The sequence below is a fragment of the Pyrus communis genome, chromosome 10 (genome assembly GCF_963583255.1).
Source record: "Pyrus communis chromosome 10, drPyrComm1.1, whole genome shotgun sequence".
In the NCBI taxonomy this organism is placed as follows: Eukaryota; Viridiplantae; Streptophyta; class Magnoliopsida; order Rosales; family Rosaceae; genus Pyrus; species Pyrus communis.
The window spans coordinates 24287350-24310958 of record NC_084812.1 but is presented as its reverse complement, the minus strand read 5'-3'; the positions used below and the strand labels follow the sequence as shown (position 1 = coordinate 24310958).

Genomic DNA, 23609 nt, shown 5'->3' with positions numbered 1-23609 from the left:
TCGGTGGAAATCGGTCCAAATGAGACAGGGATAAGGATTGAAGATCAAGAAGTACCAAAGAGTAAACACTTTTGGTTATCTTGGATTTATCTAGCAAAATAATGGAGAATTGGATAAAATTTTCAACCATAAAACACAAGCTCGATGGATAAAGTGGAAGAGTGCATCTAGTGTGTTGTGCGACTGTTGTATGCCACTAAAACTCTAGGTAAAATTTTATAGAATGACAATAAGGCCAGCAATGTTTTATGACACATAATATTGGGCAGACAAGCATCAACACCTACAAAAACTGAGTGTAGCGGATATAAAATTGCTTCATTGGATATGTGGGCACGCAAGAAAGGACAGGATTACGAACAAGGATAACCGAGGTAAAGGAGTGGTCGCAATTGAAGATAGGTTTGGACATGTGAAGCGAAAACCCACAGATACTCTGGTTAGAAATGCGATTATGGGATAGAGGCTCAAGGCGAAAGCGGTAGAAGAATACCTAGGAAGACTTAGAAAGAAACTTTAAAAAAAGATATAAAGTACTTGAAGCTAACGGAAGAATTGGAGCAAAACCGAGCTCAGTAGCATTCTAGAATTCATACAGCCGATCCTTTAGTGGGATAAGGCTATGTTACTGTTGTCGTTGGTAAAGTACATTTTACATCATCAAGGTTTGGAGTCGGTTTCAAAATAGGCCACAAGATTTCAATTTTTTTTGTATTGCAGCCTGACGTTTTGACATCCAACCAATTTATACCTTTCATTAGGTTGACCGCTATTAACTAATGACGTGAAATGCGAGACCCACCCCCAAAATGTCCTCTCGGTAGTTTTTGTAGCATGGTTGGTGAGTTGGAGGGCTAGTCCAGCTCTGACACGAGTAGTTAATAGTTTACCACACAGTCAAGTTAACATAAAGTATAAAATGTACACATGTCAAAAGTCCGCGCGCAATGTGAAAAAATTGAAACCCATTCCGATTTAAAACTGACCCCAAACCTCGATGGTGTAAACTGTACTTGGCCTTCTATTTTTTTATAGGCTAGCTCAAATTTTAAGCCAAAGAGAATTGTACTGGTGTTGAAACAAACGTACAACACATTAAAGAGAGACATACCATACAAGAGGGCACAAAACAAAAGACCTCCGCCCAGCTGCGAAAGTTTGATTATCCTAATATTCCTGCAACCATAGAAAAAATAACAACAAATGAAAGCAAAAAAATAAAATTAAAAGTAAATAAAATAAATAAATGGGATGGACAATTCACACATAATTTATACGTTTGCCAATGAAACTATTGGTAAAAAAATAACCAAAAATTGCAAACCAATTAGCCAGAGCATCACGTATTGTTCAGGCTTTTGCTAAATATTATTTAAGGATTCCCGTTAAATGGTAGTAAGTTTGAGTTCTTACTCTCCCACACTTTGCATCTAAAAATTACCAAGCAACCGTCACCGTTCTTATGGTAACGTTATCGGCAACATTCCCACGCTCATGGAACAACTTCTCCACTCCAGTACACAAAATAATGCAGGATCCTACAAGTCACACATCATGCAAACATTCTTCCTAGTTTTGTTACTCGGAATCAAATTGACGGGGTTCACTTAATATAGCAAGGTGATTCGGCAAAGCAAAACCTTCACAAAGATCAAAATTAATAGGAAGATGGTTGCTCAAGATGCATGTCTAACAACTTGTCCATGCCACAAGAGGTACTCCTAGTCCAACTAAGGTGATACTAGATAAATAGGAAGCAAACGATGGATACGGCTTATCCTAATAAACATTATTCTCCCGGTACTCACACGCATATCATAGATCTAAGCGACAGACATTTCTTCAATGCAAAGGTAGTTGAATTTTACCATTAACTATAAACTATCAACATGCGCATTCAAGCCAATATATAGATTAAATTTCTTATCATTAAATAAACTTCAATAATGCATGTTTATACAAGATTTTATGTTCCAAAATTTGTTATGTAAGCAGTAAAACATTTAACCGATTTACAGTTTCTAAAGGGGAGAAACTCATCTGCAACACAGTGAAACCTACAAGAATGCACATGGTTCAGGTATATCTTTGACAAGCAGCCGAAATTCTCATTTGTGTGTGATGTTCACGATGGTCACATCACCCAATCTTTGATGTCAACCGCGGTTCATAACCTGAAAGAGTATCAAACTTGCATCAATTCCCGTTACACATGCTTCTTCAGTTAAAGTAGACTTGTACAAGTCACATTGCAAAACCCAATTTCTTGTTTTTCTTTTGGCACGAAAATGATTATCAAAATATTTAAATCAATGGATACCGTCCATCGAAAACTTATAATGCTAGTGGCACTGTTCATCTTTACTTGAATAAGTTTGTGATTCATAAACATACAATTGATGCTAAACCCAGCCAAAGGGCTCTGCTGTAACTCATCTGTCTTCTTATCTACAGCATCCCGCGTATGCTCATCCAGCATGCCAAGGGGAATGTTTTGTATCATGAAAGAACCATCCCAGCTCCTTCACAAGATTGCATAATTTTTAAAAACCACATTCAAACATTAAACCAATATAATTACATGCCGTATGCAGGCTGCCAACAAATATGACATTTAAAAAAAACAATCTCTCAAGCTTCCTGATCCCTTTTAAGGACCATATGTGGTTATTGAATAATCCTCAAGTAATAATGCCCCAAATGTATAATACAATCCAAACAAGGGGGCAAAGTAAAAGGAATCAATTGTGATCATCAGGCCTTAGAAGATGCATTCACAAAAAACATAAGAGCAAGAAACTGAAATTTAGTGCAACAGCAATTTGGACAAGAGCTGATATGAAGTACAAGAAACTGACGATTAAGAACAAAACATACCTCTGAGAAAGTATACTGCAATGCCAACAACATGCAAGGCATAACTAAATGCGTCGCCTGCAAAAAAACATTGAGTGACAATTTAGCATGAACAGAATCCAATTACAGAACTCCATTGAAGGAAGAATTGTGTAAATTACTTACCAGAGAACTCAAATCACTTCCTAATTCAAAGATCCACGACACCTGAATAAAAGATATGATTCTTAGTAGTATACATAACCATAGGTTATTCTCCAAACCGTTTAGATACAAACTTTATGAACATACAATTAAACAATAATATTTTTCTTGGTAGAAACACAAAGAAGATGAAAAAGACCACAAAATCAAAGAACATGTATTCTTGTAAAAACAAATCTTACTTTTTCGAACCACAGTTGCAAGGAATCTTCTTCTCCTCCAAAGGAAACTTATAATTGTAAGTAATTTCTTCACCAACAGCTATATGCCGTTTTGCGTAAATGAAGATTCGTTTGTGACCATCAACACTGATAACTTTGGTGTAGCAGTTAGGCTGCAAAACAATTTTTGAGGAACAATGACTTCATATCACGAGACCCAAAATCAAAACAACTCTGATACCACATATTTGCATTATAATCTGAAGAAGCTACCTCACAAGAATGGTTTATAAATCTAGCAACTCCTCCACGTTTTGTAGCATCAACCTACACATATTTCAGAAAGAAAATATTAGCCAATCGGTGATAGCTACTTTGCTCCAGTGGTGCACAGCTAACTTTATGAATGGAACAGGAGAAACTAGAGTTGAAGATTAATCCATGCACTGGACAACAACATGCAACAAATATAAGCAGCAAATGAAGAAGCTAGCAGAATGCCCCATTTCTTGAAGCCAATTCATCTATAATAATTGATCTTAAAATTTTTCTTATGAGCTATAAAGCCGTAAAAAAATGCCAAGTTCCATGCTATAGGAAATGAAATCGACGAAGCCAAAAGTTCCCTGACCAGGTCCCAGCCTACAAAGTATTAAATAAGAGAAATGCTTCAGGGAAATTGCTTCTATGCAAATATCACACACTCCCAAAAGATGTGTTATTCTCATTAGGTCACAGATCATGTGGTCATCAAATTCAATATATTCATAGAAAAATAATGTTCCATGCTATATGCTACAAGTAGCTCAATTATGGACCTGAATTAAAAGAAAACAAGAAAAGAAAATCATTAAAACCAAATTCTTAGTGTTGATTCACTAACCACATAACCATCATCAAGCCTAAAAAGATAACTGCTGCCAATTCCTATCTTCTCGTAATGACGCTCACGGATATCAGATATCTGCAAAGTCACAAACTAAAGTAATTAATGTACATATAAAAGGGACACCCCATCCTCAACTGGAAAAGGTAAAAAAGAAGGAAAACACACACACACACACACACAACTAACCAAACATTCTATTGATGAAACAATTATAGTCCAGTAAATATACCCTGGGACGAATCAGTTCTCCAACATATTCAATAACAAAGTCTTCTGCCTCAATTGGCTCCAATGCAACAAGACCCCAATCATGTATCTTGCTTTTTTGGAATTGTAGAAGCTTTTTCCTCGCCTAACAGTACCATGTAATAGTTTATCAGAATTATGTTCAGAAAGGCATATATATGTTATCCAAGAAATGATTTCATTCAGAAATCACCTTTAATTGAGTAGCTTTCAGAAGGTCAGCCCCATCAGCAGCAGCAGCAAGATTGCGCATCTTCACCCTATTTGTTCTTGCAGAAAGACCCTTGCCATTTGACCACTGTGATGTATTAATATCAGAACGTTGATACTCAGCATTAACATATTTAATTCCCCTAACACGGGCTCTTTCAGCAGGACTTGCGTTTTGTGACCATCTATGCCATTCCCAGCCATTAATGGACGCCCGGGCGCATCCAGAAGATTTAGGGCAAGGATTTAGTTTCTTGGATTTACTGGACTGTATATTTCTAGCTGCAACTGGCTTACATGCCGCTTTCTTGGGAGCAACATTGGCTACTTTCAAGATCTTTTCAGGACTTGACAAATCATCCATTGGGCGATACCTTTTCAGCTTTGGTGGTTTAGTTACTGTATGCAAAACCACAAATACAGAGAAAGAATAACATAGCAAAGAGTTAAATTAATAATATTATATACAAATAAATAAAAATTGCATGTGCGAATGAGTGAAAGGACACTTACAAGGCTCTCCTATAAGCCTAACATCATGACCATTGCTATTCACAACTTTCTCAACATTATTGTGGTCCCCTACGTGAGCTGAAACCATCTTTTTACTAGGTTTAGGAGTGCATTCCATGGGCTCACTACCTGGATAAAACAGTTCATATCCCTAATTATCAGAGAAATTCCATTCTGAGCGATAAACCGACAGGAAGCATATGATATTGAAACAAAAAAGAAAAAGAAAAGGAAACTATATCCTGTTCAACAAACTAGAAACGCCAATTAACTCGCAACACAAATATACATGTGAGGGAAACGGCATACTTTTCACTGCATGGGAAACCTTCAATAGTTTGCTGCTACTGGAATTCTTAGCAATGGCTTGCAAAGATGTGGCGCCAACAGACGATTCAGTTTGGGGTTTGCTTTGGCTTCTCTTCTTAGGAATCACAGGAGCAATTTTTAGTTCTGCTTTCTCAGGCATACCTCCAGCTTGCAAAGACATGGTGCCACTATACAATTCGGTTTGGGATTTACTTTGTCTTTGCTTCTTAGGAATCACAGTAGAAAATTTTAGTTCAGTTTTCTCAGGCACATCTCCAGCTTGCAAATATGTGGATCCAACATGTGATTCAGTTTGGGATTTGCATTGTCTTCTCTTCTTAGGAATCACAGTAGCAATTTTTAGCTCTGATTTCTCAGGCACATCTCCAGTAACATGTAATTTCTTTGACTTTTCCACTATTTCATTCCGTAACCCAGTATCACCTAAAGTTACATGCGGTGAAGACCCTGACTTTTTCAGCAACAACTTCTTGCGGTGATATGTATATTTACCAATCACTGGAGAAAGTCCTGCGGTGCCAGAATTGTCACAATGCTTTGATTCTTTCTCATGTTTTTCGACATGGTCTTTATTCCTAGTAAATGCTTTTTCCTGCACCAAAAGAAATAGTAAATATTAACTAAAAGGTTAGGGAATTCTAGTTATAATAATTCATAGAAAGAGATGAGTGCCGAAGGCACCAGCAGTGTACCTTATAAGCATGGGTCTTCTTTGAAGTGCGCCATGATGCAAGAAACTGTTGAAGAGAACAGTCAATAAACAATGATTTCCAATCTCTAATGACATAATCATGCAGTTTTCTCCGGCACATTGCTGTGGCAGTATATTCTCCAATCTTAGGAATACATTCATCTGACTTTGAAGGTCGGAATTTGCAAGTGCGTGATGGCACAACAGCTTTAGCTTTGTCTACAAGTCCAGGGGGCAATGGCTCATTTATTTCTTGGTCAACAGACATATCATCTATATGAGAACATAATTCCTTAAAAGCATTTTCCAACAAATTGGACATCTGAATTTCAGGTACAGAATGATCAACAGGCTGTGCTACTTGCGATGGAGATTGGGGGGATACATCAGATGGATTCATCTCTGTAGATTTTGTCCTTGAAATCCTCAATTCATCACATGAGTCTGAAGATCCACCAAAGCTATTGCTGGGACACATAGAAGAGCCGACATTCTCCTGCAGCAACAATTATGTTACTCTAACATACTGAAATGATCATAAATTGAACATATACGAGCTAGTACAGATATCACTAAAATGTTACAGTAAAACAGAAGGGGGAGGGAAAATTGATTGAATCTCTAGATCACCTTCATTAAATTTTCTTGTTTAGACGAAGTAACTAATTTCCCGACCTCCTCATCAACAAAAGATCCAACAAACTCAGTCAAAGCATTCTTTGCAGACAACTGGAGCTCGTTTTCTACATATTCTACAATGCAGTTCATGTCTTCATATGGGGGACTTATCTGTTTAGATGAATTTCCTCCATTAAGATCCAATGAAGAGATAATTGATGGATGTGCATGATCAACTAATTCCTTTGCCATGACTTCAAAACCAGGTGGGTAATCACCATCATAAGCATCAGATTCATACCTGGGTAGTAACTGCATGACCAAATAGGACATTAACAAACATTAAATAACTTATTAAATGAAAAAAACTAAAGCATGCAAAAGACCTACAGCTTCATGAGGTAACTTATCAATCTTCTCAGGATCTTCACTAGAAGGTATCCTCCACACTGGAGAACCAGACCAAAGTTTCCTCCTCCTCCAAGATGAGGAGTACTCTGCCACTGAATCATAGAAAACAGCATTCCACATGACTTGCATGCAATAATCAAAAAGCATTCTACAAACAACTGTATACGACTCCCAAAAGTTTTCAATGCTTCCAATAGATTTCATGCTTAATGGAGGTTTGCTGCAATCTTGAATGATACATGTCTCATCCGCAACAGAGTCGGAAGCTGCTGCCTCACACAAAACAGCAGCACAGTTCTTCATATCTCCAGCAATCTCAGACTGTTGACACAAAAAAATTATTATCTCATAAAGCAAAGAAAAAGTGTTTGGAGTACTTTTGGCATGTCAAAAGCACTTTTAGATAACCAAAACTGTTTTTTGTAGTGTTTGGTTGAAATAGCAAAAGGTGATATTAGGATCAGGAAGCAGTTTTAGTTCCCTTCCACTTTGATTTTTAATGAAATATTTTATGAGCCACTAAAGCACTACCAAACAGATCAAATCCACTCAGACAACATGTAACAGGCTTTAAAGTAAGAGAATTAGTAGTCTGCTTTTGGATTTGTATGCATTACCGTTTTGCTATACGAGGAACAAGCCTTCACACCCTGATTAACCCTTTGAGTTTTTTTTGTGGTAAAAAACTCATTAATGACATTGCTGATAATCTCATCTAAGACAACCCTGCGAGCTGCCTTCAAAATTCCATGGTGCAGTTGGCTAGAAACTGCCTCAGAAATTTCAGATATAAAGCTTACAGAAGACCCAGTGCCATTACTTTTGGCATCAGAGTTGGCGACAGTTTCAGTTCCAGGTTTCCATGCATTTGCAACAGATAGTAGGGTGAAGGGTGCACATTTATTCTCAACATGATAAATCTGCGAAAAACAAGTTGACACCAGAGTCAGAAGCATCATAAAAAATTTCAACAGCAGGCTCATAGAAAATCCATGCTATATTAAATATAGAAGACCTAGCAAATTCTGTATACTCCATGATTCTAGACACATAAACTTCCATCACTTCATAAAGTAATTGGCAAACACCTTGCACTGCAGCGGGCCCAAATCTGTCCCAGAAGTAGCAAGAGAGAGAAACACCACACACGTTAAGCCCTTTTGTTGAAAGTGGGTTTTACAGACGATGAAACAGTTCGAGGACATCTACCTCTCACAATATAAAGGTAATTAACACTGAACATAAGAAATCAAGTATGCACCAGAGACATCCGTTAGAAAGAAGCTTGAATCGACATCATATGCAGCTATTAACTTTCTGAAATGTCTGTTCTTTTCAGTTTTTCTTATTCGATAAGGCTTCGTAGGCTCCTGAATTGATTGTTCTAAGTTCTAAATAAACCAGCATAATAATGGAAAACCATCCAGTCATGATGTCGAAACAGTAGCATTTGTTGTAAACCCGACCTCACCAAAATTCACCAAGTTCAATTCTTGGACAAATGTGATATTCTACGACTAAAATGCCAATTCGATTTTTGATAACGAACATACACATCACACCATCATCACATTAGGGGCTCAAATCTTACCATGACTGAATCCTGAAGATATCCATATCGATACCACGAGTATAAATCATAAAGAGTATGCGGCCCGCGTTTGTGCCCTTCACCATCCACATACAACCAACAAGACTCTTCATTTGGCTGCATACATACAGAGCAACAAAGGGAAAAAAGAAACTAATAAGACATTAATCAAAAGAACACATACGCTCAACTTTTCGACCCGAACAAAAGAACCAACTATAAGTACCAGTGACATGGGCTGATTGGAATTGGCATGGAAAGTAGAATTGAACTGGGAACCGGGATAAACAACAGGAGCAGGTGAAGGTGTCGGTCCAGGAGCAGGTGTGTCGCGGATAGGCAAATCGCCGCCGTGAGAAGTTGCAAAAGAATCGGTGGGTGTGGGTGTGGGTGTGGATGCGGCGGTTGAGATGCCAATAGAGAGATACGCGAACCCAGTGGCGACATGATCAGGAAACTGCTTGAAGTACTTCAATGGAACTGGGGCGATCAAGGTGCCATTGACCAGAGGGTACACAGGAAGCTCATCGGGGAGGAACCCAGAGGATAAACCCTCATACAATTGCTCTTGAATGTACGGACCGCACATTTGTCCGACTTCATTGACGTACATCCATCCGCTCGCAACGAAAGGTTGAGGCATATATACCAAACATCAAAGTCCCCCAGCAGCAAACACATACAATCAGAAGAAAGAACGACTGCAATCTGAACAGATGAGGAGGGAGAGGGGGAGAGGGAGAGAGAGAGAGGGGGACACAGGCGGCACGGCGTGATGGAGAGGAAATTAGGGATCGAGACTTTCTGAAGGGAATTGGATTTTACGGTACCAAAGAGGAAAAATAAGGCTGGCGAAAAAATAAAAAATTGTATTTGACGAACTGGTCTAGGGTAGTATTTGCCCCTTTAAATTCGTCTTGGGCCGTGCGGGCAGGGCCGAAATATACTTTAACATATAATTGAAGAATGAGATTAGTTACACCTAGTAAACGAGATTGTATAATCATAGAGATTGAATTTTTTACGAACGTCTTAACTTGAAGGCCTTTGATCCTATTTATAGGCAATTAAGAAGGAGTAATCTTGATCATATCACTAAGTGGAAGTAGGGGTAGATCAGTCATTTGACGTTGATAATAACTGCAGTTCGTTGCTGGTGCCCTTATGCTGAGATTTACTGGGAATCACACGATTATTGTGATGACATTAGCTTGTCTGGTGATGCATCATTTCAGGAGGTGAGAGATTTCGGGGTCTAGTTGCCCACACTTTAGGGAGGATCGAGTATGAATTCTTGGGTGTAGCAGGACATGGACATCCCGAACCCTAGAAGACTATCCTAAGTTGGTGAGCCAGTGTCGCACACCTTTCATAAATAAAATTAGATTAACCCCATAGCAGGCCTTATTTTTATCTATGACTAACAAATTGATTTTGTACTGACGTATTCGTTTTACAAGGAATTGGACTTTGAATCTATGTTTATCTAAAGAGGTTAAACCAATTTTCCTTACCCCCTCTTCTTTTCGTTTCTATGGGCACTTTTGTTTTGTACTAACACTTATGAATTTACTTTTAGATGGTAATTGTATTAAATACACGTAAGTATTTTTCAACATTTATAGCCATATGAAACTTTTATATAGTTCACCCCCTTCAAATTCCTCCACCTGTTTTGGAACCAAATATAAACGACCAGTTATTGTTGTTGGTTAAAAACTTGTTTAGATTTCTTTGATTTGATGAAACCTCTGGCATTATTTCTCAGGAATTCGAAAATGGTCTTCAAATTTTTTGGTGCTTTAGTTCATGTTTTGTTTTTTCGAAAGCAATATACTAAGGTGGTAGCAACCATGGTCGCTATCCTTTCACGCCCAACCACAAATCCTCCCTCGTATTTAGAGGAGTCACGGCCAGCATAGCTTGACGGGGGGCCATCTTCCACCTGAGTGACACTTCACAAGAGATGTATTCAATAAACGCGGTACAAATAATTCTAGTTTAGTAAGTTAAAGTTGCGCATACGAGTGATACTACACAACTTCAGGGGCTGCAATCTACATAGGACATAGGCGAGCCTGAGTTGGGCTCCAAGTATTCTAAGATTTCTAATGAAACTAGCAACTACATGTCTTAATTTTGCACTGCATATTGTAACCCTACATAACCAACACTGAACTTGTCATGTAAAGCTTTATATATAGAAATGGCTGTCCCCATCCGCGGAGTCTGGACCAAGTTGCGTGGTGAAACCAGGATCTCGTACCATTCTTACTCAGTCTCACCACTCAACTCCTCGAGTGATTTTCCCTTTGGTTCAGGCACCAACAGTGTAAACAGCATGCCAAAGAAGTTGATGGTGGCAAGCATAATAAGAGAATTCTTCATACCAATACCAGGTGGGTACCCTGCCTCTGTCTTCGCTGGGTTCGTGCTTTGTGCAGCATATAAGAACCCGAAGCCGCCTACTATAGCTCCAGCCTTTCCTGCTGCAGCTGATATTCCATGACAAGTAGACCTCAACCTCGCTGGGAAGATTTCTGCTGGCACAACAAAGGTAGTGGCATTGGGTCCAAAATTGGAGAAGAAAAACGTAAGGGAGTACAATACCACAAACCCTATTCTGTTCGGTTTCAAAGTCCAATGATGGTAAGGAATTGCAAGGGCAAACATGAATACTGTCATGAAAAAGAAACCCATTAATTGGATCGCAAACCTTCCAATCCGATCGATGAATGCCACCGTGAACCAATACCCCGGAACAAGACTGCACAATGCTGTAAGTGTTTGTGCCCTTGCAATTGTGTAGAGCTCTTCAATACCGTTCATGGTTTCTGTGGCTGGAATCCACCCGATTGCGCTGAATATGTCCTTTTGGAAAAGATTCTGGCTGTAGTACGCTATGTCAAATAAGAACCAAGTGGTGGTGGTACCAAGGAGGTGAAGCCCGTGTCGGCGAGCAAATTCCTTGGTGAACAAGCCAAATGTGTTGTCCGAATCTTCCTTGACATTAACCTCTTCGGCTTCGAGGCTCACTTGTAACACCTTGGACATGTCCGATGCAGCTTGTTTTGCATTACGGGCAACAAGGGCGGTGTACCGAGCTGTCTCTGGCATTTTCAATCGCCAGAAATAAGTAAGAGCAGCAGGGATGGCTCCAAACATCAAAATAATACGCCAAACATAATCCGCTTGAGGAACAAGAGAAGCATTTGGATCGACGGAGTAAGGGGGTGCCTTGTATGCGCGATCAAACGCGCTTGAAACAACTATAGAAACAATCCCAGCAGCCAGAATTCCGAACCCCTGCATGGCAAACACAGCAGCGATGAAGGCGCCACGAGTCTTTTTGTTAGCGTATTCGGACATGATCGTAGCTGAAAGGGGATAGTCACCACCAATCCCGAAACCAAGCCAGAAGCGAAAGAAACAAAGCGTTGCCATGACACCCTCCGGCGAAGATCCAAAAGAGAGCCCCGAAGCAATAGAGCTGAACACCATCAGCATGAGAGTTATGCCGTAAACTTTCTTCCGGCCTAACTTGTCACCAAGCCATCCAAAGCAGAGTTGTCCGGCCAAAGTGCCGCAGAGGGCAACGCCACTTACAGCGGCGGAGACGTTGGGAGGCAACGTGCCGGGCTTCGCTGCGCCTTGCTTCGTGTAGTATATACGACCGAGGAGCTTGATGACGAAGGAGATGGAGAAGAGATCGTAGGCGTCTGTGAAAAATCCCATTCCGGCTATGATGATTGCTGTGAAATGGTACCATTGGGTCTTGGCAACGTCAAGTGCATTAAGCACTGCCGCTTGCTTATCTCTGGCCATAAATTAACAGCTAAATCTTATAGCTAATGCTAATTAATTAGTTGTAATCATAGCAATTACACAAAGTGTGCTGCAAAACGAAAGACGATGGTTAGTTGCAGCTTGCAACTGTGTTTCTTTCTTAGAGAGAGAGAGATTTGAATTTTTTTTTATTTGCAGTTGAGAAGATTCATGACCATGGATACTGAATGCCATTTATATAAAAGACAATAAAAGATTTTTTTGACTAATCTACCAAATTAACATAATTTATTTAAATATGTCGAAAATACATCATCAAATATTATAATATAATTAATTAGATTTTTTTTAAGTATTTAATCACTTGTATTACGACACTTTGCACACAAAACCGTGTTCCCGACTGAAAGAATCTGCATCATATCATTCATTCTACCACTAGCAAAATGCCAAGTGTAAAAAATAAAATCACAGCAAACCATCGATGGGGTTGAATCTGCGTATGTTTAATTGCTTTCTGCCAATTGATCTTTAATTGCTTTCTGTCTTATCAACTAATGACTTATCAAAAAGCACTTGGTACTAGCGCATCAAAAGACTAAGAGTTCAAACAATTGACCAATGAATTTAGGATAACGAAAAGTTTAAAAAAATTTCCATTTTAATGAATAGTTATTCTTAAAGGTATGGTGAATGTTATCAGAAAAATGTATAAATGTAGATTTTCATTAAAAATAAATAATACCAGGAATGTTTTGTTAAACCTTCCATAAAACTTTGACTTCTTTTTATTATTATCACGTTTCTATATAATCAACGTCCTGTCAATTGTCACATCATAATTTAACAAAGTTTTTCACACTTAAGCTAACGAAAGTTTAGCAAAACGTAACTTTAGGTATAAAACTTCAAAATTCAACGAAAAAATCTAAGGGTAACAAAGTACAATATTTGAGAGTAGTAAAATGACAATTAATAGGTCAAGATTTTGCGACGTCATCAGTTAACAGCCACAACTGAATATGTGTGTGATAATTAATAGTATACCTCTGGGACCATTCTCAACTAAATGGAAGCCATTCATTGTTTGTGAAAGTTAAAATTTCAGAAAAAAGGAAAGTGAAAGCAATAAGCGAAAACCACAACTGAATACGTGTGTGGTAATTAATAGTATACCTCTGGGACCATTCTCAACTAAATGGATGCCATTCATTGTTTGTGAAAGTTAAAATTTTAGGAAAAAAAAAAAAAAAGAAAGTGAAAGCAATAAGCGAAAGCCACAACTGAATACGTGTGTTTGGTAATTAATAGTATACCTCTAGGACCATTCTCAACTAAATGGTAGCCATTCATTGTTTGTGAAAGTTAAAATTTCATAAAAAAGGAAAGTGAAAGCAACAAGCGAAAGCCACAACTGAATACGTGTGTGGTAATTAATAGTATACCTCTGGGACCATTCTCAACTAAATGGAAGCCATTCATTGTTTCAACAAACCATTTGTATAATAGATTATGAGTGAAGCAGAAGATATTCTCACATCTACATTCAGTAAAATGGTAAAATTCTATACTACTTTGCTAGTGACTAGGGCTGTAAAAATACTCAAAAAAAACTGAACCCAACCCAAATAAAACCAAACTTGATAATTCCAAATTGTTCGGTAACTGAAACCGAAATTTATTGCAAGTTTTGGTATGGTATTCGATTTTCATTAAGGGTCTGTTTGGTAAAATCGAACCGAACTTAAATAGTTTTTATTATAACTTTATATTTAATTGAATTAATATTAGTTGTTGGATTTTGTTGAGATTGGATCCCAACCATTTGTTTAAACTCAACTCTCGCTCCCGATCTCACCTCAGTATCTCACGCCTCTCTCTCTCGACTTTGACACCCTCTCTCTCGACCTCCCTTCACTTTCTTCTCCAGTGTCATAACGCCGACCAGACCAGACCAGACTACACATTGCCTTCAATTGCATTGCAATCGCGAAAATCTTAAACCCAGACCTCACCCTCCTCTTTGCGAGCTTGAACCCAAAATCTTGAACCCATACCTCTCTCTCCTTTTTGCAATCTCGAACCAAGCCAACACCACCAATCCGTTGGTTGTCTCTCTCCCTCATGTTCTCAACAGCAAGCAACCACCACCACTTCATAATGCTCGTCTCTCTTTTTCAAATTAAGTCTAATTACGAATTATGAAATTGTGAAATTAAGGATTTTGATTTGAATTGGGATGAATTTTAGAATTTGGGGTTTTAATATGGGATAAATTGCTAGGGCATGGGATGGATTTCAAGGTTTAAAAATTTGTGAATGGGAATTAGGGTTCTAATTTTGAAATGGGGATTGAATTTCAGGATTTTTATTTGGGATAAGTTATTAGGGAACGAGTTGTGTGAAACCCCATCCCAAATTATGTGTAATTTCATATTAACGAAATTAGGAAATTACCATTATGCCCTTTATCCTCCTACCCTATCTGAATTGCCTTCCCTTTTTAGATTTTTTGTTATTATTTTATAACTCTCTCCCTCTCTCTCTCTGCTTGCCACGTGGCACCACCCCCACCTCATATCTCCTTATCTATTCTTTCCCCCAAGCTCTCTCTCAGTTCACTCTCTCTATCACACAAACCCTCTTTCCTTTTCGCTCATTTACACACACACCCAAAACTGAGTCAACGACAGTGGAAATGACACCACCACGCCCACCATGTTGGGTACCTCTCTCTCTCTCCCCCCTTTGTGAAGCCCAAGAAAACCCAGAAAACTTCTTCAGCGAGCCCCGTGGCTTTCAAGCCAAAATCTGACCGACTCCGGCCACCTCACGGCGTGATATAGGTACGAAACTCTTCCTATCGTCCTGAACTTCAATTTGGTAGTTAAATTGCACCTTAGGGTTGAGAATCGGAGTTGAACGGAGCTCGGGAAACTCCGGCCTTCTTCTTCGTTGAAACCGAGTCAAACGACCCAAACTCGGCAACCCAGGTCCTTTGGGCCCAAACCCTTGGGCCAGGCTTTCAAGCCCCAACTTATGTGAAACCTAACCTAATAACCTTTAAGCCCAAACCTAACTCAACCCAAAACCCAAATGAAACCAGACCTTCGGGCCGCGCAAACTTGAGCATTCGGCCTGTTGAACCCGAACCCAAACCCAATAGGCCCAAGCCTAGATCCGACCCAACCCAATCGGATCCTAGGAACCCAAGCCATGCATAGGCGCGTGAAGCACACACACTGCTATCCATGGCGGCGATCACAACAGAACCGGCGACTTTTTCGACCAACTTTTCGGCTGCGCGTGAGGTCGAGCGTGGCTGTTAGGGCCACCACCTTATGACGGCTCGTAGGGGTACCCAATGTCCCTCCTTATGTTTTTCAACGTCTCATTTTTTCGAAATTCAATCGTTATGGTAGAGTTTTATTAATTGAACCCTTTATGTGCTTAGGTGCGATTACTAGCGACATTTTCGTCCTACCTATTTCGCACAACTTTTCGATGAAGGAGTATTTGTGGGTGGACCCTTTCTAAAATGCATATTTTAATATTAGAAATGCAAATATGAAAAACATGATTTAGTGGTTATGTTTTATGAAACATTTATGAGTAAATTAGATTTACACTTTATGAGACATCATGCTTTACTGAGAATATTTTGGAATACCATACCTTGTCAATTTTCATGTTCTTTCTAGTATATATGATGAATGACTATATACTACGAAGATATTTTTGAGATATGATGTTTGAGCTACTAAGCTCCGTTGAAATATATACTTATTTTGGAAAAATTATATTCAATGTTTTGTGCTTATCTATTGGTCACTGTTCTGCCTACAGGCAATGATACATATATATACCTTTGGGTGGGTGCTGTAGGAGCCTACGGGCGATTGATACTTATATGCCTTCGGGTGCATGCTGTAGGAGCCTACGGGCGAATAAAAAGTTTTCTATGCCTTCGGACGATACTGATACCACTATTTAGCACACTATATATGATATATGTTTTATTGAAGGTTTTATGGCATGCTAGGGTTTTCGGAACCTATTACATATTATACTATTAAGTTTTCATAAAACTTTAGGGGTTAGTACGTTGATGAATAATTGTTTCAGTATTACTTATATATCAACTTGGTCCACTCATATTTGTTTTGTGCTCCCCTCAGGACATAGAAACGAGGCATACGATCCGAGCTACAAGGCATTCCCCTACTAGTGACATCGTGTCATCCTCTCTGCTTTGACATCACTTGTAATAGCAACTTTTGCTTGTATTCTGAATTAGATATATGCTCCGAACATGTCATGCATTATTATTATCATTTATTTGACGTTTGAATATTATTAAATTATTTTGGTATGGTTTGCATTTGAATATTATATTGCGTAATTCGCGCGAAATTTATATGCATGTTTCACATGTTCTCGACATATGCATTCATTAAATGGTTTGAGTCACCCTCGGGTGTCGACTAGCACGTGGCCATCCCGATGTCCCCTGGACATTGGGATCGGGACGTGTCAAGCTGAATTTCAGGTTTTAAGAATGTCATTGTTGTTGTTTCTTGTTTGCAGTTTGAAGCAATTTGAATCCTCCAACAACTTCTCATTCCTTCTTTATTTCAATATCTTTACCGAATCGACCTGAATTACCAAAATTATTCGATTTTACCAAATTTCGAGAAACCAGGTTCGGTTTGGTAACTGAACTAAACAAGTTTGGGAATTGAAAACCTATACCGAAACCAAACCATAATTTTTGGTTTCCCAAAATTGGTAAAACCGAAATAATTTTGGTAATTCGGGTCAGTTCGATAACGAGATATTGAAAAAAAAAAAAAAAAAAAAAAATAGGAATGAGAAATTTCTGGAGGATTCTAATTGCTTCCAACTGCAAACAAGAAACAACAACAATGAAATTCTTAAACCTGAAATTCAGCTCGTTCCCTGATAACTTATCCCAAATTAAAACCCTAAAATTCAATCCTCATTTTAAAATTAAAACCCTAATTCTCATTCACAAATCTTTAAACCCTGAAATTCATCCCATGCCTTAGTAATTTATCCCAAATTAAAAACCTAAATTCTAAAATTCATCCCAATTCACAATCAAAATCCTTAATTTCACAATTTCACAATTTCATAATTCGTATTTAGACTTACTTTCAAGGAGAGAGATGAGCATGACAAAGGGGTGGTGGTTGCCCATTGTTTAGAACGAGAGGGAGAGAGACAACTGACAAACTAATGGTGGTGGTTGAGTTCGAGATTGTGAAAAGGAAAGAGAGGTCCGGGTTCAAGATTTTGGGTTCGAGCTTGCGAAGAGGAGATAGGTCTGAGTTCAAGATTTTCGCAATTACGGTTCGAATGAGGGCAAGGTTGGGGTGTGGTTGGTGGTCACTATGGTCTAGTTTGGTGTGGCCGACGTTATGACACCGGAGAAGAAAGTGTAGGGAGGTCGAGGGAAAGGGTGTCGAAGTCAAGAGAAGGGCTAAGATACTGAGGTGAGATTGAGAGAGAGAGAGAGAGTTGAGTTTAAACGAACAGTTGAGATCCAATCTCACAAAATCCAACAACTAGTATTACTTCAACTAAATATTAAATTATATTAAAACCTATTTCAGTTTAGTTCGATTTTACCGAACAGACCCTTAATGGAAACCAAATACCATACCAAAACTTGCGACAAGTTTCGATTTCAGTTACCAAACGGTTTGGAATTATCGGGTTCGGTTTTATTCGGGTCGTGTTCAGTTTTTTAGGGTAGCCTATCACTAAAAAAGTGGTGAAGAATTTTAAAATTTTATTGAATGTAGATGTAAATATATCTTCTGCCTCATCAAATGGTTTGTTGAAAACATAGACAATTTAAATAAAGATCCCATTAAGCCTGCTATACAATACAATAATATATATATATGTATATATTCACATGTATAAACGTTTCAGTCACATTAAACATTGCATTGTCCAATTGGGTTTTATAACATGGTTGGTTTTCCAATCCAAAACCCTAATGTGCACATTAACTGCCACATACATGCGTCCGTGCGTGCACCCACCAAAATACAAAGGAATTTCACACCACATTTTGGAATTTACTTTGAATTTCTTCTGAGGAAAGCTTGGCTTAAAACTGACCCCAGTGACATTTTGGGATTCATACAGCCGATTAATTAGGATGGAGATAATTGAAGTGTATAAGACTTGAATCCACGTCTAAGGTACAATTATAATAGCTTACCAGTAACCAATAGACTAGGATGCCCTCGCTCGCCTTCTGTAGCCTCGCTATGAACATACTACCCACACCTGCAAGTAGATAGCCTTGTCAATACAGGCTGAGGGCACCATATACAAGCAAACTAGTAGTAATATGTACTATAAAAGCAACCAACTCAAATGATGTTTGCTTTTATTTAGGGTTTAGGACACTCCTTCTTAAAGACCTTTTAAGTTCCGACCCGAAAGCAACTCAGCTTATTAGGACACTCCAGATCATGAAGGCAACTCACCCCCTACAAAAAAATCTTCAAGTGCAGCATGATATGTCGGCTAGATTGAATCTACTAATCAATTGTCACAGTAATGCCAGAAAATTGATAAAGAGCTGCAAAAAATCAGGATTCTGAATCATATCGTATTCACTGACATGCAAATATAGCTTGGTGGTGCTGTACAAGTGTATTAAATTATAAATACAATACTTGTTAAATATGAAAATCCGCTGGGGAGAAGGGTACTGTATGAAGTTATGAACACCATGGTTCAGGAAAAGTGAAAGGAATTACTCTCTGGATGACATGCAAGAAGAAGAGCCTAGAAACAAAGAATCTTCACAAAGCGAAAAAACACACTTCATTCCACCCCATTCCACTGCCAAAACAAAAAACCACCTTAGTTTTTCCTCCAAAACAATTAGGGTGAACCGCTAAGTTACCTTCAGTAGAGAAGGTAGCTTCACAGCATGAAGAAAACCTGCAAGTCCTACAAATCCAGCATCATAGGCTCCTAAAAAAAACTGAGGGGCTTACAAAGTGTTTTATTCTTCATTTATTGTAAGTACAGCGCAGTCTAACAACGGGAAAATCAAATAAGCACTCATTCATGACCTGTAGCTCTTTATATACTATTTGAAAGAGAATTTTAAGTTTATTGAACATGTTTTTCTTACAGAGTTGAAACAATAAACAAGTAACGTTGTAACAGCATACCACTCTTTAGATAAGAACGTACTCAGACATGTTAAAATAGATTTATTCATCCCCAGTGACAAACGATAAAAGAAATGACTCTTCATTACATAAACCATCAATAGCCATGAGCTATGTGTGTGTTTGTGCGCATTTGTTTCTTTTGGTATGAATGGATACCTTTGATCTGAATAGACGAAACAAAAAGGTTTTTTTTACTCCTCTCTTAAATAGTTAAACACCAATAGAAGCAAGACTTTGTTCAAAAGCATTTTTCCATACCAACAAAGGCCAAGCTGGTGTTCTAATATGATAGAATATACAATTAAAGCAGCTAGGCAGCGGAGAAGTGAAAGAACAACCAATGAATTTATATTTCCAGCCACTGGCAACCAAGTGAATCTGCTCCAGCAAAATATGAATGGAGATCACACATCCTGGATACGAACATTTCCATGATACACACTCACAATTTGAGGTACTTGGTGGAGATATCTGGTCACAAATCTGTCCAAGAACTTCTTCTCCGTTGGTAGGAACACGGTACTCAAACTCAGGTTTTCAATATTTACCAATCCCTTCAACCGCAAAATTTTTACAACCTTACATCTTGGGATAATTCTCTTCTCCAAACTAAAACTCATGACCACCGGGTACTTGGTAATCATTCTTAGCGGCCATCCCATCTTGTTCAATAACAATTCCATTACTTGCGCTATTTTCTTCTCCGACTTAGTCATACACTGCGGGAACTGCCTGAAAGCAGTGAGAACATCATCCTCAGACCAACCCCACCTCTTATAAGCTTCAGAATTACGATTCCATATGGACTTACTATTACTACTACACAACGCTTTTATTGCCATCACAGACATTGATTTTTCCAGATTAAAGCCCATTTGCTTAACCTCATCCACAACTCTGCCAACATCCTCAGGCTTTCGCAATAAACAGGTAGGAAAATGAGTTAGCAACAGAGAAATACGTGATTGGGGCATACCTAATTCTCTCAAAATTTCAATATTTGGTGCCACATTCTTCGAATGCCCTTCCAAGAAAATCTGCGAACCGCCCTTCAAAAAGGCAACGAAGTTCTTCTCAGAAATGATACTCCTAAGGAAATTATAAGTGGGTGTAATCCGCTTCTCCAAGCTCATAGCCAAGATCTTTGGATTATGTGCGAGAGTTTTTGCAAGGGCCTCCCTTGAAACTCCAATCGACCTGAAAAATTCAAGCTTTGGCAAAAGGGTTTTCTCCGGATTGGAGCAAAGAAGTCGTGGGCAGGACCTGACCACCTTCGAGATCTGGGTTGCAGAGAATCCACGGTTTCTGAGGAAGGACAGAAAGGAGTCTGCAATTTTGGGGGATCGCAACTCGACCCACTTAGATGCTGAAATCGCACCTTCTGGGGACAGCCCACATGAGTTTATGAGGTAATTGACTGTGAAACTGTGGTGGATTTCTGGGATTTTTGAGGTCAACCGTCTGCAGAGTATCTGAATATGAGGAGGGAAGTGTGAGGATTTTACATATTTGGAAGCAAATGTAGAAGAAAATGTTGAAAACCCTAATCGAAGGTTCTTGAAATTGCAGACCGGAATCATGGTCGACGTCCACGGTGAATAACTTACGCCGTAGAATTCAAAACCCTAGCGGTTTTTGGTTTTTGGTTTTTGAAAACTTTCCTTTATTTCGAACCTTTTCTGTCACTTACAACCTGAACCATTTTGGTAACTTGTAACCTGAACCATTTTGGTAACTTGCAACTTTTAAACCTAAACCTTTTTATTTTTTCCTAAACCTTTTTAATTCTTTGGTTATTTAAGTTATCTCTAACCCAAAGCTAAAATCACATAATTTAGCCTCGTATTTTTGCATTATTCGCTTATACATATGAGATTAGACACTTATAATTCCCAACTTTAACTTTATAATTTGTTAAACTTTTGTATTTCGCTGTTTTTTTTTTTTGCTAATAATTTTAGAATTAATTTTGTATAATCTAGCTTGTTTTATTTTATGAACATTTTGATGTAAAAAAATTCAAATTCCTAAGAGAAAAAATTCTTTTATTGATTAGTGAACAAATGGATGTGTATTATAGAGTTTTGGATAATGGATTTAATTTGGATTAATTAATAATATTCTTTTGACTGTTGGATTTAAATTTGAGCTGTTGTATATTTTTTTTTATTACTGTTAAAATTGATTAAATTGAATGTGAGCCTTCGGATAAAAATTGTTGGAAACTAATGTAATTAGGCATGCCACACTGGATCAAAACCCGAGCGCACGCCACCATTAGATGGCAATGACTCTATAATTTGGGCCATAGAAACGAGGCATTTCATGCTCGCCTTCACCTGATCATTGAGGTCCGACGCTTTTCTTGTGCGGGGCCCGCATGGTCTACGTGGCCGGCACCTAATCATTCAAATTAGAATGTCATGCTGATAACATGTTATAAATAGACAAAAGAGGGAGATTTTTTTTGTTAACTCTGTTTATTTTCTTTACTAGTATCATTCTAATTAAATGAGGTTAAAAGAGGAGAGGTGAAGAAACCAGTATTATTATTTTCATCTTTTCATCTTTATGATTTGAACATATGTTACAAATCTTCATCCGCCATAAAAACCAAACTTCTACTATGCATGTCATTTAAAGTTTTTTTTTTTTTTTTTTTTTTGTCAAACGAAATATTTGTTAGAATAGGAAGCCGACGAGATTTGAACCCACGCCATGACATAAGGACAATATTCATCTTCACCACTATGGTAGAGGGTCACTTGTTGTAAGCCATATAACTTTGACTTATATTCTTTCTCAGCCGTAGTTGACTGCTCACTTTAGTTTGGCCATTCCCAACATTTTTACAACAATATCATTAACGGATTCATTTTTGCCAATTTTTTAAAATTTGGGACCAAACTGTTAGAAGAACAAAACAACGATGGTTCAAAGTGTAATTTACTCAAACTTATTCATTGGTGGTAGATGGTGCAAACATTTTAAAAGAGGGGTACATTTGCAATAAGTTAGAAAGCCGGTGGCAAATCCACCAATTTTTCAAATTAAAAACGCAGGTTATTAGGGTTTCTAGAGGGTTTAAAGTTCAAAGTGAAGAAATACGGAGGTTCATGTTATGTTTGGTATGCGCAGGACGGAACAGGACGGTTGTTCCGTTCTGTGTTTGGTACGCATTAGACGGAACGGAACCAAAAGATTGAATGACTAACTTACCCCTATTCTATATGTTGTTTGGTATAATGTTTATGCGTGGGACGTGATGGGTTTTTGAACTTGTTCATATTTGAACACATAACAATACCATGATTAGCTTTTGGAGATTGCAAAAGAAGCAAAACGAAAAACAATGGTAGAGAATTTAGAGAGAGAAAGTGAATGACAAAAGGTTGTATTCCTTGAACAATGAATGAATTACAGAGAGAGAGGTGCTTGTTATTTATACAAGTATTCTTTGCTTCACTCATAAGTTACTAACCAACGAACTTATATCCCTACAATCCCAACAGACCTAATGTGCTGCAACAACATACTTGGAGACCTATAAAACGAAAAGCAAAGAGCATTGGTAAGTAATAATAAAACTGAAAAACTACACAAATCACAATCAGAAAAGTCTGTTTCCATTTCCCTTTCAAACTAGTTCTCCAAAGCGCTTTCATATTGCTTAAAGAACAATGGTAATGTGATCTGTTGATTCACATAGCCTTCAAAAAGGAGCCATCATACTCTTGATTGGGAGATATAGCAGCAAAAAAGGAATCCGAGAAATACACAGGTACCCATTGAGCGCTAGCATTGTATAATGATTGAAGCCAATCATTTCTCCGTCATTCCACGATGCACCATTCCTTTGACATCAATCATTTCA

The 23609-nt window shown here is 38.2% G+C and overlaps 3 protein-coding genes across 4 annotated transcripts; all 3 read right to left on the bottom strand.

Annotated features, from left to right (window-relative positions):
* Positions 1 to 950: 950 nt before the first annotated feature.
* Positions 951 to 9582, bottom strand: LOC137747023 (histone-lysine N-methyltransferase ATXR7). Of its 2 annotated transcripts, XM_068487019.1 has the most exons (17): positions 8947 to 9582; positions 8721 to 8837; positions 7747 to 8049; positions 7109 to 7450; positions 6731 to 7030; positions 6102 to 6596; positions 5389 to 6001; positions 5080 to 5208; positions 4550 to 4965; positions 4340 to 4462; positions 4105 to 4185; positions 3495 to 3548; positions 3243 to 3394; positions 3022 to 3063; positions 2878 to 2934; positions 2395 to 2522; positions 951 to 2174 (listed from the first exon to the last, which is right to left on the bottom strand). In XM_068487019.1, exons 1-14 carry the CDS (start codon positions 9361 to 9363, stop codon positions 3042 to 3044), a joined length of 3564 nt encoding a protein of 1187 aa, XP_068343120.1. In that variant the 5' UTR covers positions 9364 to 9582; the 3' UTR covers positions 951 to 2174; positions 2395 to 2522; positions 2878 to 2934; positions 3022 to 3041. The 2 variants fall into 2 exon arrangements, with proteins under 2 accessions (XP_068343120.1, XP_068343121.1); XM_068487020.1 differs by lacking the exon at positions 2395 to 2522.
* A 1409-nt stretch (positions 9583 to 10991) lies between these two features.
* On the bottom strand, positions 10992 to 12675 carry LOC137748778 (low affinity inorganic phosphate transporter 1-like). Its single transcript, XM_068488959.1, has one exon. The coding sequence runs from the start codon at positions 12543 to 12545 to the stop codon at positions 10992 to 10994; it is 1554 nt and encodes a 517-aa protein (XP_068345060.1). The 5' UTR covers positions 12546 to 12675.
* A 5751-nt stretch (positions 12676 to 18426) lies between these two features.
* LOC137748557 (transcription termination factor MTERF6, chloroplastic/mitochondrial-like) lies at positions 18427 to 21374 on the bottom strand. The gene is made up of 2 exons (XM_068488727.1): positions 19034 to 21374; positions 18427 to 18830 (listed from the first exon to the last, which is right to left on the bottom strand). The coding sequence occupies exon 1, from the start codon at positions 21313 to 21315 to the stop codon at positions 20140 to 20142; it is 1176 nt and encodes a 391-aa protein (XP_068344828.1). The 5' UTR covers positions 21316 to 21374; the 3' UTR covers positions 18427 to 18830; positions 19034 to 20139.
* Positions 21375 to 23609: the final 2235 nt, after the last annotated feature.